The 13,771-nt window shown below is 37.5% G+C and overlaps 2 protein-coding genes across 10 annotated transcripts in view; both read left to right on the forward strand.

Annotated features, from left to right (window-relative positions):
- Positions 1-1,103: 1,103 nt before the first annotated feature.
- Positions 1,104-6,462, forward strand: tlcd5a (TLC domain containing 5a). Of its 5 annotated transcripts, none has more exons than XM_015047949.1 (3): positions 1,104-1,434; positions 4,230-4,433; positions 4,627-6,462. In XM_015047949.1, exons 2-3 carry the CDS (start codon positions 4,238-4,240, stop codon positions 5,139-5,141), a joined length of 711 nt encoding a protein of 236 aa, XP_014903435.1. In that variant the 5' UTR covers positions 1,104-1,434; positions 4,230-4,237; the 3' UTR covers positions 5,142-6,462. The 5 variants fall into 5 exon arrangements, with proteins under 5 accessions (XP_014903435.1, XP_014903433.1, XP_014903438.1 ...); XM_015047947.1 differs by lacking the exon at positions 1,104-1,434 and adding an exon at positions 2,587-3,109; XM_015047952.1 differs by lacking the exon at positions 1,104-1,434 and adding an exon at positions 2,591-3,109 and having other exon boundaries at positions 4,324-4,433.
- Positions 6,463-9,111: 2,649 nt separating this feature from the next.
- arhgef12a (Rho guanine nucleotide exchange factor (GEF) 12a) overlaps positions 9,112-13,771 on the forward strand; it is a 93,289-nt gene continuing 88,629 nt past the window's right edge. For 3 of the 5 annotated variants that reach the window (XM_015047942.1, XM_015047944.1, XM_015047945.1), the window contains exons 1-2: positions 9,112-10,438; positions 10,557-10,746. In XM_015047942.1, coding sequence (XP_014903428.1) covers positions 10,715-10,746 — 32 coding nt within the window. In that variant the 5' untranslated portion in view covers positions 9,112-10,438; positions 10,557-10,714. The remainder of the gene's footprint in view (positions 10,439-10,556; positions 10,747-13,771) is intronic. The other 2 variants (XM_015047943.1, XM_015047946.1) reach the window with 2 other exon arrangements.

The raw sequence follows: 13,771 nt of genomic DNA on the forward strand, positions 1-13,771 counted from the left end.
TACTCTGTACGTTTTATACAAACTTTGCGATCTTTGCTGCCATCTTCTGGTAGTTGAAGATACAGGTTCCAACTGCCATAAAATAGTTTTTTTTTGGGTTTTTTTTTGTTTGTCTGTTGAAATCATCACTTACATGTTTAATTTATACATTTTAAATCTTTTGGTCATTACATGCATAATTCAAGAAGCCATTCTTGATCTCATGGGACCAACTTAAGCTGTGTCTGTCTGTTGTCAAGAGTAAATATGTTGAAGTAAGGTTTTGAATCATCTTACCTCCACCATGGTCTTCAGCTACCATATGAACATTTAATTTTTTAATTTTCTTGTTGGCATCTCCTGCTAACTAAAGAACCAAATAAGTGAAACATTTGTCATTGTGGCCTTTTTGTGATAATCAAGTGCCTTAACATTTCCACTGATGTTTTTGCAATGTAATTGTAGATTAAGTTGTTAAACATATTTTTGTATGAGAGAGGTTGTTGAATTGTTGTAAATAGTCCTCAACAGTAAATGAAGCAATTTAGGTATTGCATCTTTTAGAACTGTTTTGCATAAATTGTTTCAATAAAGTCTTTTTGCACTGCATAAGAGATTGTGTGAGTTTGGGATAATTTTCAGCATACTTGAGGGAGAGCAGCAATGCCTACAAGAGGTAGGTGGATATAATCTAGAATGGCCCAGATCTAAATCTAAAACGTGAATGCTGATGTTCACTCATCCAATCTACTATTTTCAGTTAAAACTACCACTGAAAATAGTGGTAAGAGTAGAATTTTTTTTTTTTTTTTTTTTTTTTTTGCTGTGCTAGGGTGAAAGAGACATACCCAAAGATTTGCATGTAACTGCAGTGATTGTATGTTATGCAAAGTACTGATTCAAGGCTTAATACAAGTTGCCCTCCACATTTTGAGGTTTGTATTTGTAAATAAAAACGGATATTAACAATCTGGAATGTCCCTTCCATTTCACAATTACGTTTGATTTAATCTTTCACATAAAATCCCTTTAAAATTAAATGTTCACTTCCTGGTTGAGTTGTAACTCCACGTGTTGACCATTAGGTGTCGCCATTGTTCTGAAAAAAATAAATATATACTTTCATCAAGCCGTCAAGAGAAATTAAAACGCTACATTTAATGTATTTAATGAGCCTGTTATCTCTCACTACGGCCTGGTTCGATATTATTTACTCAGAGCACCTTCCTTGTGTTACTTCGGGTAATATAAAATGTTGACATTTATAGTACTCAATATAAGCGTTCTGAGAACCAAAGGATGCTGATGGAGGCTGTTGCTGCCGGAGCAGCCTGGATAAAGGACAACAAATAGCAGCTAGTGTGTCACACTTCTCTTTCCCTTAGAAAACATACATAGCGAGGAAAACGGCAAATTGCATCTAGGCGCAGAGACCGACTGATGTTTGCCAATAAGGTAATGCTATTTTATAGCGCTTGTGAAAGCCGGAGAAAATGCTTTAATGTTCTATATAGGCATAGACTGCTACACAACTAGTTAGCTTGCTATCTGATACGGCTAGCAGGTTATCAGGTGGGGTTGCAACATCATCCTAATGGCTGGTGGATAAGCTTTAGTACCGGTTCATTTAGCTGTCTACCAGCATATTTCTGTGACGGTTTCATCTCTAAAATACTCAAACAAAAAAACAAAAATATATATATTGCTTCAACTTGTCACGATGTCCTGTTTTCCTTTAGGTTGTCATGGAAACGACACTTTCGCCTTAAAATGTCAAGTCTCCCTCTTCTTTTAGGTTCAGTTATAATATATAGAATGTCATATATTCAGGAGCGGTTCCCAATTCCCACTTGCATCCTGACAAAACATAATGATGTTGATTTATGTTATCATCTAAACATTTCCTTGCATGGTCACGGGGTTAGGGGACTAGTCGACAGTCCACCACGGGGCAACACAGAGACACACAGGAATACAACCATGCACACACTCACACCTAAGGACAGTTTAAAGAGATGACAAAGTCTTGTTTTGGACTGTGTCCAGCAAGGGAGAACATGCAGACTCCATGCAGAAAGACACCAGGCCATGATCGCCTTCCTGCTGCTAGACAACAGTGCCACGAACTGCACCACTGGTGCAGCCAGTTGTTTTATGTTCTGTATATAGTTTTACAATTTGTAGTTATTGACTTAATTTGGTACATTGCTGTTGTTTGAAATAAAACTGATTTAGTGGATGTATTAAAACTCGAAATGAGCTGAATGAACTGTAATCTTTGAAGAGCAATAAAAGTAATTAGATATCATCTAATTTTTCATTTAAATTAAGCATTTAAAAAGCCAATAGACCATTAAACTGTAGTGTTCAATATTTAAAAACATTTAGATGTGCATGAGGATGTATCAGGACAAAGGAGCCCATAAGTGGAGTTCCTTTGCAGTGTAGAAAAGTATTAATGTTTTTTTTTTCAAACGTTATTTCTTGTCTCATTGTCTGAACACCATCCACCTTCGTGTGCATTATGTCCATCCATCCACCATATTTTACTTAAAACCTAATCTCTGTTTAAAAAGGAAAAAAAAGCCAGCATCATAAATTGGAAACTTTCGTATTTATACTTTAAAATTTGACAAATAGATGGGGAATTCTGAAATTTTGCATCTGAAAAATGATCCTAATTATCGTTAGGTATTTAATGATTTTCATGTATGCTTATGTTTTTGTAAAGTCTTCGTTGTTTATTTAATTAGATTTTGCCTCTTCAGTTTTGTGTGCACTGATTCATCCTCATTGTTTGTGCTTTGGACTTGATTCCTTAGATTTGTGGGGGGGTTTCTGTTGACTGTTTAAGTTATTTGCAGTTTTTTGTTTTTCATTTCATCTATGGTTTCTATCTGGTCTCATGATCAATTTTTTTTACCGTTTCCTAGCAACAAGGGGTGACTCAGCTTTTACATCAGTCTCCCCTATTTGCAGAAACATGACAGAGTGAGAACTCTAGCAGCAAACTATCTTTGACGTATTTTTCTTCTGTAACCATGTCAACAAGAATTTAGGCAGTTAGGAGAAAATAAAGAACAACTGAATGCAGTACATACGCCTTGCACCTTGGAAAACTTTTGTCTTTGTAAGTATTAATGGCATTTGGAAGATACTTAGACCTGTTGTTTTTCCTTTGGTTAATAAAATGTAGAGCAGTGTACATAATCTTTGAGTGTAACATTAAGATTTGTGTATTATCTAGCAATGTATTTTTCTTTCTGTTATATTTCAGTTACAAAAATCCACTTATAAAAGTAGGGGTGCTTTCCCCATACAGCGCCCCTACACTCCATTTTTGAATGATGCTTTATTTAGGAGATATTCAAAGCACAGTGTTATTGTTTCCTTACTGAACCTTACACTTCTCCACAACTTTAACTCTGACCTGTCTGCTGTGTTCTTTTGTCTTTATGACACTAAAATGTCTCACAATTAGGCCTTACTTTGTGTAGTTCAGTAACATGAAACCCTAACGAAATAAATAGACGTTTGTGGCTGTAACTTGACAAAATGTGAAAAAGTCCAAGGGTGGGAATATTTTTAGCAAGGCACTCTAAGTAACAGCCATTATCCATATTTAATAATAATATTTTGTAGATGCAAGTACATTTATAAAATCTCTTAGGATAAGAATAAAAATTAAACCAAAATAATATTTAAAAATCAACGTCTGGTATTTCGGAACGGCCGTGCAGACTGAACAAGACAGTCTGCACGTGACATTTGTCAGCAGCGGAGAAAGTGTGTGTTCCTCTTGGGATCCTGTCTGAGGCCCATCTCCCGGTAACCTCTCGCCCTGTTTTGAAATTAGCTCCTAAGACATCCAGAGTTTAGTGTGCAAATCTTGTTCTACTATTAGAGGGTGGTTCTGCCCGTCTGCAGTGGTCTCACCTCCTAGCACAAACGTCACGGCAGAAGAAGAGACGGCCCCCTCACCCCACCAGATCCTCAGCCTGCCGACTGTAGTACTATTATAGTTCAAGCAAAGGCTAATTGTTGGTCATTTACAAAGGCTGCACAGTCCAAGCCTTCGGATGGCATTTCTGCCTCTCGCTACTGTAAGTGATATTACAGGGGGGCGATATCTGCCTCCTTGCATTGTTCTCCTATTCCGTAAGGTGATGATTCAAAGGACGCTAAATACTTATTTAGTTGCTTTAGTTCTTGTTTATTTCTAGCTCTTTCCTGCTTGTTTTTGTCTTCAGGGGAGACGATGGTGCCGATTGTGGGTTTCACACTCCTCTGCCTCTGCTGCTGGGCATCTTTCTACTTCATCTTGTGCTTCTTCAATAGACATAGGAGCTACGAATGGAACTGTCGCCTCGTCACCCTGGTACACGGCATGGTGGCGATTTGCATCACAGCTTACATAGGGTATGTGGATGGACCCTGGCCATTCAGTGAGCCAGGTAGGAAACAGATATGGTTAATTGTTTTTGTTTTTTTTGCAGACATGTAAAATCTCATTGTTGCTTTTATATATATATATATTATATATATATATATATATATATATATATATATATACTTAAATAGTTTTTTCCAAGTGATTGCATTTTTGTATTTAAAAAGCTGAAGTCTGATTCTGTTTCTTTATGTCAGGCACCAAGAACACCCCCTTGCAAATAAGTGCCTTGGTGATCAGTCTGGGCTATTTCCTTTTTGACATGGCCTGGTGCTTGTACTTCCACACTGAGGGACTTGTCATGCTGGCCCACCACACCATGACAATTCTGGGGATTATAATGACCCTGTGGCTGGGCGAGTCCGGAATCGAATCGTGCGCCGTTCTCTTTGGCAGCGAAATCACCAACCCCCTCCTGCAGACGCGCTGGTTCCTCAAGCAGACGGGACGCTACGAGACTCCACTCGGGGACGCTGTGGATGTCCTGTTTGTGCTGCTGTTTGTTGTGATGCGAATCTTTGTGGGAGGTACAATGCTGTACTGTGAGCTGATCTCGCCGAGACCCTTATTCCTCATCAAGTGTGGAGGAGTGGCCATGTACGCTCTGTCCTGGGCCTTCATGGTGGACATTGTTGGCTTTGTAATGCGGAGGGGCAAGAGATGGCACCAGGAGAGAGACCAACGGCGGAGGGCTGCAGCTAAGAAGGACTGACAGGCGTTTCGGCTTCTGGAGGAAATCAGTTTACCTGACTTTACATCAGCTTTTCACTTCAGACACTCAGTGGATTTTTTTTTTTTCAGTCTACAGGAAAATCAGCTTTCTGCATTGACAGATTTATAAAAAAGTAGTTTTTTGTGTGTAAATGGAATGCACTATGCCATCTTTTTTTGAAAAGTCTACCATGTGTGCATTTAAAAATATATATTTTAGTTTATATGCACCTGATGATTGTTATTTCAAAGGTACAAACAACATGTCTATAACGAGGACTGAAAACCAAAGCACTTTTATAAAAACACATGTTGCTTTCAGCTGCTGTGAACTGTGGCCCAGTCATTTGTGGTGGTGCTGTTCCAAACAGGGAGTTTACAATTTAGAAAGTGAGACAGTCAGACCTCGGGGTGGCTGTTGAACAGTTTTTGTCAGACAAAAACATTAAGACAGCTTTCTGTGCTTCCTTTCAGTTGTTTTTTTGTTGTTGTTGTTTGTTTGTTTGTTTGTTTGTTTTGTGTGCTCTAAGAGAAACGCAGTGCTTATTTGAAAACTCAATACAGTTTGGGACATTTTTTTCCCACTCGCATTGTGAATGTGCTAATGTGATAGATCTACCCAAAATCTGCGACGTTGTACTTCATTTCCTGTCTGTGTGAGCTAAAATGATCCTGAATTACTTATTAACATTTTACCTTTATTTGTTGTATAAAAGCCTCATTTAATTGTAATACAGTAAAAACAAAATGCCTGGTGTAACTAGTTTAGAGAAAAAGTATTTGGTACTAGAACCATTATATTCAGATAACTGACATTCACTGAGTGTTTGTGTGATTGTCGAGAAAGTCTCTTCAGTCTTTGTTGACAGCAGAAATTACCCTTATGGCAAATTATTTGTCTGGATTTTGATGTTTTTCTTAAGGCACTGATGCACTTTTTTAACATCCCTACTCTGTTTGTTGAATCTTTGGAACAAACAGGCTCTGTCAGCCAAAATGTTGGAGATCAGGTTTGAGCTTACAGCATCAATCCGTGCCAAGGAAGGTACCAAGCCATCAGCTTTCATGTTTGCTGACACAATATCTTTGTGGCATATAATCATTTGTTTGTAAAGAGAAGAAAGTACAAAAATAAGTTCTCTGTGCCTTATCTAAAATGTACTTACTGCCCTTTGTATGTGTTATGTTTTTCTTTTCTTGTGCTGTGATCTAAATGCTCCAACACCAGACTGTAAAGTGAAAACATTGTCTTTGATTTAATTGTCTTTGTAATTCCGATTGAAATAATAATAAAAAGATCCTTGTGTATGTTTTCCACATCACAATGTCACCTGAGAATAATTGTCAGTAGCTAAATCGGCATCGCGTAATATTCAGATGGAGTGAAGTTACCACAGCCGTCCACAAGATGGTGGTATTTCAATTGTATTTGAATGACTAGTGAGGTAATATCCGTTTTACTCCTTGTACTGGACTTAGGTGTTCTATTTATTTTTTATCTATGCAAGATTTTAAGACTTTCAGAAAAGTCCATGTAGTTTTTAAAATGCAAGATATTTATATAAAAAATAGGTTTTAAAGCATAACACTGTCTTTTAGGTGGGATTGATCAATATGACTAATACACAACAAAAGAGAAATGAATAAAATTTATTTTTGAGATGAAAAATGTTTTTTTTTTTTTTTATTGAGTGCAAATTCAGTGCACTAGCTTAGTAAAAATGGATCCAAAAGCTGTTAGAACCACTTACACAAAAATGCATTCTAATAAATCCAGCCATGACTAGCCATGACAAGTAGCTTCTAAAATACATAACTAGTTCATTTTTTATCACTATTTTAATTGTCAAATAGTAGATTTAATGAATCTCTTTTCACCCCTTAATCTTTGCCTTACCTCTGTGTTTTTCTGGTTTGCACACATGGGGACACAGTTTCCCAATTTCTACTGGATTTCAGGCCAGAGCTCTGACTTTCTAGCTCTAAAAACAGATTTTTCATAGGCACACTTAGAAACCAATTGGTAGGAAATGTTCTGTAGATCCCCTCAAAAATTTTAATATTTTCTTCAGTAACACATTTGCAAATATAATCACAATATATGGCAACTCTTCAATGTCTGATTTGAAGACTTACCATATATTTTGGGTGTGTCTTAATTACTCTCAGTCAACATTGAAAAATGTAAAAACATTATATAATTTCAAATACATTTAGTTTCTGTGATTGAAATGTGTTGCCCTAACCAAAACCACAAAACATATATAAGTCTGTGAATAAATTGAATTTGATAATAATTTTGTTCTTTCTTAGCAAGCACAAAAATTACATCTGCTTCAGGCTTGATTACTGTTTACGTGACAAATACAGTCATACTAGGTCATATCTTTTTGAAGTCAAAAGGATCAGCCCATGATGTATCAGCACACCAAAGGCCTTTCCATTTCTCTATGAAGGGTTTAACCACCACCTGAATTAAGTGTCATCAGTTAGGTGGGACGAGGAGGTCAAAGTGACAAAAGGTCAGGATTTAGTCAGACTGTTTTTGTCAAACTTTAAATAAAAGCTCTCAAATAAACTGCTGAAAGGGTCGACAAAGAGATATGACTTAACATTTGGTTTTTGACACTATTTTCTCATGTGGATGCTCCACTAAACCTTAAGATGAATTTAATTTTACCCCTTAATCTTACCACTTAGCTCTGTTACTAGGTTTTACATATTCTTACTGCGGGAAAGGAAGGAAAAATGTCAGAGCGATCTAATCCTTATTTGCTCTTAGTCTTTTGTGGGCAAAGCAACTATTCCTATGTTTGTTGTGACATCCAATGCACTGTGCATTGACATGTCATTTTTTCATGTCTTTAAAAAAAAGACAAAAAACCAATGTTGTATGCTACATTTTGTTACAGCTCAATATCTATACATAGATATTGATGTTGCATATTTTTATTTTTAAGGAGTCTGGGTTTTTTCGGTCATTAATAGAGGGGCTCAAACAATTTTGATCCATGCATAAATTGTAGGATTGTGGATTATAAAAGAAAATATGTCCCTTTTAGAATAACTTTCAAGCATAATTATACTGAAGATAAAGTAAGTTGTCTTTAAACAGCACTGTATATTATTTTTACTAGACAATTTTAATGTTTTAAAATTTATCACTTGGATACCAGTCATTAAATATATACTTCTTGATAAAGCAGAATTATGAAATGCAATGAAATCTACAAATGCAATTTTTACATGTGTAGATTTCAATAGTTTGCCATAGAACTTAAGTTAATTTGACACAATTTGACTGCTTAAAGACAAATGGATAGCTTAGTTAAGTGAGAATCATTTTTTAAATTGTACTTTATTTATTTAACTCAGTTTTAATTAAATTTTAGTATCATTTTGGATTGTTCCTATGTTAAAATGATTTTTTATTTTAAATGATGCTAGCCTGTGGTTAATGCATAAAATATTTATTAATAGAGTATGCTAATAAACTTGTTGAATCTATTTCAAGAAGAGATTCAATCTGTTCCTTGACAATGGCAACAGTTGCCTCAGGGTAAAAAAAAAGCTTGTTTGCGAATTTGACTTTAATAGTAGCCCTGCAGCTAATTGCAGGATGCTAAATTGAGTTTTTGCTCTAACAAAGTAACTTTCTCCCAGTGCAACTCTTATCACAACTTTCTATAAGAATTTTAATTTTCAATTATTTAAACACATGGAAATTAAGTTTTAAGTTTTTTAAAAATACATTTAGACAGTTCTATCTATCTATCTATCTATCTATCTATCTATCTATCTATCTATCTATCTATCTAGCAATTTAGCTACCGCTCCATATTACATTAAAAAAACATGCCTTTTTCAAATGCAAACGATTCCACTTGAATTTAAAGAATTTTATTGGCTAATATTAAATGCATCCCAAAATCCATTTTTATAGTGTAATTACACATGCTCAGCCTGGATTTGTCTTGATAGCGCAAGGCCTGTAAGAATGCACCATATACTGTAGGAATTGATATTACGTTGTTGTTTCGTGTGGAAGTAGCAGTTGGAGGGCTGTTGTCACATTTGTAAGCAGTTTAACAATAATGTTTGCTAACGTTGTGATGCAACTAAGCATTTTCCCATCTCCCGGCGGAAGTGGTCAGTGGAAGCGCTACTGGACTCCAACTGGTAGCGGGCTAGGGCGTTGCTAGCGGCAGAAAGTGGGATTTTTTTCGCTACCTTTCCTCAAGTTATACTCTTCTACTAGCCGCGTCTTCCATCGGAAAACAGCGCCTTTTGCGTTTGCCAAAAGTTTTAGGGCCTCTCCGAGGCTTTCGGTCGTTGTTTACAGAGGAGCGGCGGACAGTTTGTGTCCCGTTAGCTGGCCGCATAGCTAACCTGCTTTCCATCCACGGGAATTCTGCCGAGAAACGACCGAATTCTGGAAACATGGAGTCAAGCAACGTAGCGCTGTGCTAACCGACTCCGCTGGATTTTCTCTCTGCTCCCGGAGACTTTTCAACACGGAGACATACCGCAAGTTAGTCTGGACTCGAGAGGGTGTTGTTACATATAATTTTCCGTCGCGGCTCGGCTCATTGTTGTGAACGGGAGTTTGCTTAGTTTGCACTCGAAACAAGAGCACACACGAAGCAAAGTTTTTTTTCTTCTTCTTCTTTTTTGCTGAAAGGGCTCATCTGTTTTGTTTGCTGGTAGCAGGCGAGATTTAACCCCACCAGTTTACCGTGAGAAAGGATTTCCGAAAAAACCCAACTGTATTTCTTCTTTTAGATACATAAATATGATCATCTTAAGCCGCTTTGTTTTTTAATCTCAACATTTAGCCGCAGTTGTTTTGCTAACTTGTAACACGGCTCGTTGATACTCGCTACTGAGCGATTCTCATGATCACGGGAGAGTCGTTCCCGCAGCCACAGGCAGGCATTTCTGGGAACAGAGAATACCAAATGGGACTGCAGGAATTTCCAGCATCTTTAAAGATCATTTAGGCACCGAGGCCACTCGTAGCTGATCGAGGGGTGGTGGCAGACGGACTGCATCGCTGGGCCAAGGTGTCTGGTGCTGCATTTGGATTGTTTACACGTTTCCTACCGGCGGAAGCTGGGGATGTGAATGCAAAAAAAAAAAAAAAAAAAAAAAAAAGAGTCTCGCAAGGAGTTTATGCACGGCAACTTGTGCCAGCTGGAGCTGTTTTTATATTTATTGTCGCTGGCAAAAAGCTCTACACTGTAAGGTCCTTGCTGCTGTTTCATTTCGACAAGGATTACCTGCAAACAGGATCAACCAGTCAGTGTTTTATTAGATTTTTTTATTCGATATATATATATATATATTTTTTTTTTCTTATTTAATTTTTGGACGTGCCTTGCAAAAATTTAACTGTTTTTTTTTTTTTCAACCAAAGGGAGTTGATTCTAAGCACCGCTCATAAAAAAAAAAAAAAAAAATCCTTCCCTACTCAAAGACGAATGCCAGAGAAAGAAGCTCCTGGAAGTCTGGTCACCAAGCTCTGGAAAATGCTAATGGGATATAATTTACTGCAAATCTAGAACCGGAAGCCCAATGAGTGACCCACAGTTCAGTTCCACTGACAGGTAATGTCTAATCATCCACTGTCTGAACACACACACACACTGATTAAGCCTTCTAAGGTCATGGTTCTCAAACTGTGGTACATGTTCTACTGGTGCTACTTTGGCAGCTTTTAGTACTTTGAAAAAAAAAGTGGGCATCAGTTACTTCTAATATAAATACAAACAGATGAAGTCCAAATTAGATAATATAAGCACCAATCACCACTCCAAAGATAAGATTCTGCCATTTTCTTTCTTTGATTGGTTTCATTTAGTGCATCAGAACTAAGAACTCCCATCATTTATGGTCTTCAAACACATCAACCAACAGCAGGCACTTTGATGCATTTTTTGTAAGCATGACAGGTAGCTCAATCAGCTCAAATAGATTGTACACCGCAAAAGAACATTTATTCTACGTATGAAAGGCATAATATGATAAAAAAAAAGTGTTTTTACGTCAATTGCTACAGAATATTTTATGCTAAGAAGCCAAATTGAATTTATTGGACAAGGTTGGTGAAAATTCTCCTCCTCAAATTCTAATCTTTATTTTAACTTCTCCAAGTTGGAACATTGAAATTTTAAGTTTAGAGTAAAAAGGAAACTCCTGATAATGAAACCGCATACTTCAGTCAATCACAGAGTGATGCAACACAAAGAGGTGACGATGTTTTAAAAGAAATAGTTTTTAATCCAGCGGAAAGTGTGAAGTTATTAGAAGTATCTTGACGTCATTGGCATCACAGCATCTAGCCCTTAGCTTAACCGATTCTTAATAAATTAAAACAAGTGCCTCCGTGTAGGCTGATGCAGTTTTAGATGGAAAAATGCCAGTAGTCCTTAGTTGAACAGTTGATGACCAATCAGCTGCTCAAGTGAAAATTCTCAGAGTCTGATCTCTGGCTGATTGATTGGTGTTTTACCTCAACTGAGTAATAAAGCCCTTTTCTGTGGATGTACTGGGAAAACTCGATATTTACTGAGGGTGGTGCTTATTATAAAACTCTGAGAACCATTGTTCTGGTATCTTAATCTGACTGTCTAATTATTTGTGCAAGGCAACATCCTTTTTTAGTAAACCTTTTAATACAGATCACTCTGTGTTGATGTGATCAGTTACAATTATGGAATTATATTACTGAAGAAGGACATCAAACCTTAATGGAAACTCTGCCAACCATGGGTAATGTACTTCCTGCCAATGAGGAGGCCTTCAGTGTGTTTGTGCTAGGAAACAGTCCTCTCTAATCCAAGTACACCTTTCAACATCGCTATTACCCCTAAGCCTTTAAAGCTAACCCTCTCCTACACCTATTAAAGCAATCTCTGGATTTAAATAAAACCTTGGCTGCCTGAGGTAATCGCTTTATCTTGGCAGCTGTCTGTCCAAAAAATCAAAGGTTAAACCACAAGGGCTAAATAACATGTTTTTTTGGGAGCTGAATAAAAGAGAGCCATCCACGTGTTTGATGGCAGTGCATGGAGATGCAGTCAGTGTACATCCCTGCACGCTGCCTTGTGTCATTACAGGAATTACCTCTTCTGTGGGTTTCGCACCTTTAGGGAATAAGGAGGTGACTGTTCTCAATCTGACGTACGTACGACAGTGGAGCAGAAGTGAAGCTGGTGCATTACATCAAGCCTTCTTCCCTCCTAGAATCCCACATACCTGCAAGCAGAGCAGCAGGCCAGCCAAGCTTCCTGGAATGTGTTTGTAGACTTGGAACAGAGGGGAGCTTATTGCACAGGTTGGGATGTGAAATATCCTCATGGCTTTGAGCTGGAGGCTAAAGCCCAACCCATTTTACTTGACCCCCTTCCCCCACTGAAATGATGGCAACAGTGGCTGGCACCAACTGCAATTGTAGTGGTATTTTATTTTTATGTGTGTGTGCGTGCATGTGCGTGCGTGTGTGTGTGTGGTTTGTCTGATGGTATTTATGTGACTGGCTAAGCATGGGTTGGTATGGGATTCTCACAGTATGATAACCTTGACTTTAAAAATACAACCAAGTTCCATGGTTTCCTGATATTTACTGGAAAATATAGAAGACAGACTTATTGGCTTTATTTAAAACAGACAATAACACTTATTAGGCCTAAGCAGCGAAACGCTGTGAAGGTTTGTTGTACTTTTCATAATGTTATCAAACTGTATAGCCCAAATGATTAATTATACAAATATTATCGGGAAGGTTTTCTTAGTATTTTTTCATTTAATACATAGACTTAAGCAAAATAACCCGAATAAACACACTTAAATTAGTATTATTCTTATTTGCGCTTTTACAAATAAATCATTCTTTGCTCTTCAGCTGTTTATAGCGTAACACAAGTATATTGTTACCCTGGGATTTTAATCCTACTCTTGCATTGATTTTGTCTACTTATTTTATCTTGTTTTTAGAATGGAATAGAAGTATTTATTGTCCCAGAGTTAGGGAATTTCTTAACATTTTTTGATGTATCTGTATGAATGGTGATGATGAATGATGATAACAGCTCCAGTAGCTGACTCTCGGTTGCTTGGCAATGGGACATAAAAAAAACAAAAGGTTTTGTTGGCTCTATTTGAAAGTAGTTTGACAGGAAACAGGGTAATGAGAGAGGAGGAAGACATGCGACAAATGTCGCCAGGTTGGGAATCGAACCTGTGACCACCGTCACGATGACTAAGGCCTCAGTACGTGGGTTGTGGTTTGCCCCTGGGTCACCACAGCGCCCACAGCAACAGGACATTTTAAACGTTTATTCCGAAGGGGTCGCGATTCCAGTTATGGTCCTTTTCTTTCTCAGTAAAATAGTTTCTGATATAGTCAGCGTCATACATATGTTCCACCATGCTCACTTGGCACATTTAAAAAAACAACAGTGTCTTCTTCTATAGTGTAAAATGATAGGTGTCTGTTAGGACATTATTACCACCTAATACAGTGTACAGTATGCAGACCCCCACTGATGTTTTTATGACACTTTTTGTCCAGACAAAGGCCTGTGACCCTCTGACACTTCTAGGTCAGGACCCACCAGATGGAAAAGACGG

This window comes from Poecilia latipinna, unplaced genomic scaffold (genome assembly GCF_001443285.1).
Source record: "Poecilia latipinna isolate Pla-1442-1.1 unplaced genomic scaffold, P_latipinna-1.0 Scaffold851, whole genome shotgun sequence".
In the NCBI taxonomy this organism is placed as follows: Eukaryota; Metazoa; Chordata; class Actinopteri; order Cyprinodontiformes; family Poeciliidae; genus Poecilia; species Poecilia latipinna.

What these genes read in the sequence shown, in the direction of transcription:
- tlcd5a (XM_015047949.1), top strand. Translation starts at nt 4,238, where the DNA reads ATGGTGCCGATTGTGGGTTTCACACTCCTCTGCCTCTGCTGCTGGGCA. An exon ending in CTGGCCATTCAGTGAGCCAG is followed by an intron (nt 4,434 to 4,626) that starts GTAGGAAACAGA and finishes TCTTTATGTCAG; the next exon opens with GCACCAAGAACACCCCCTTG.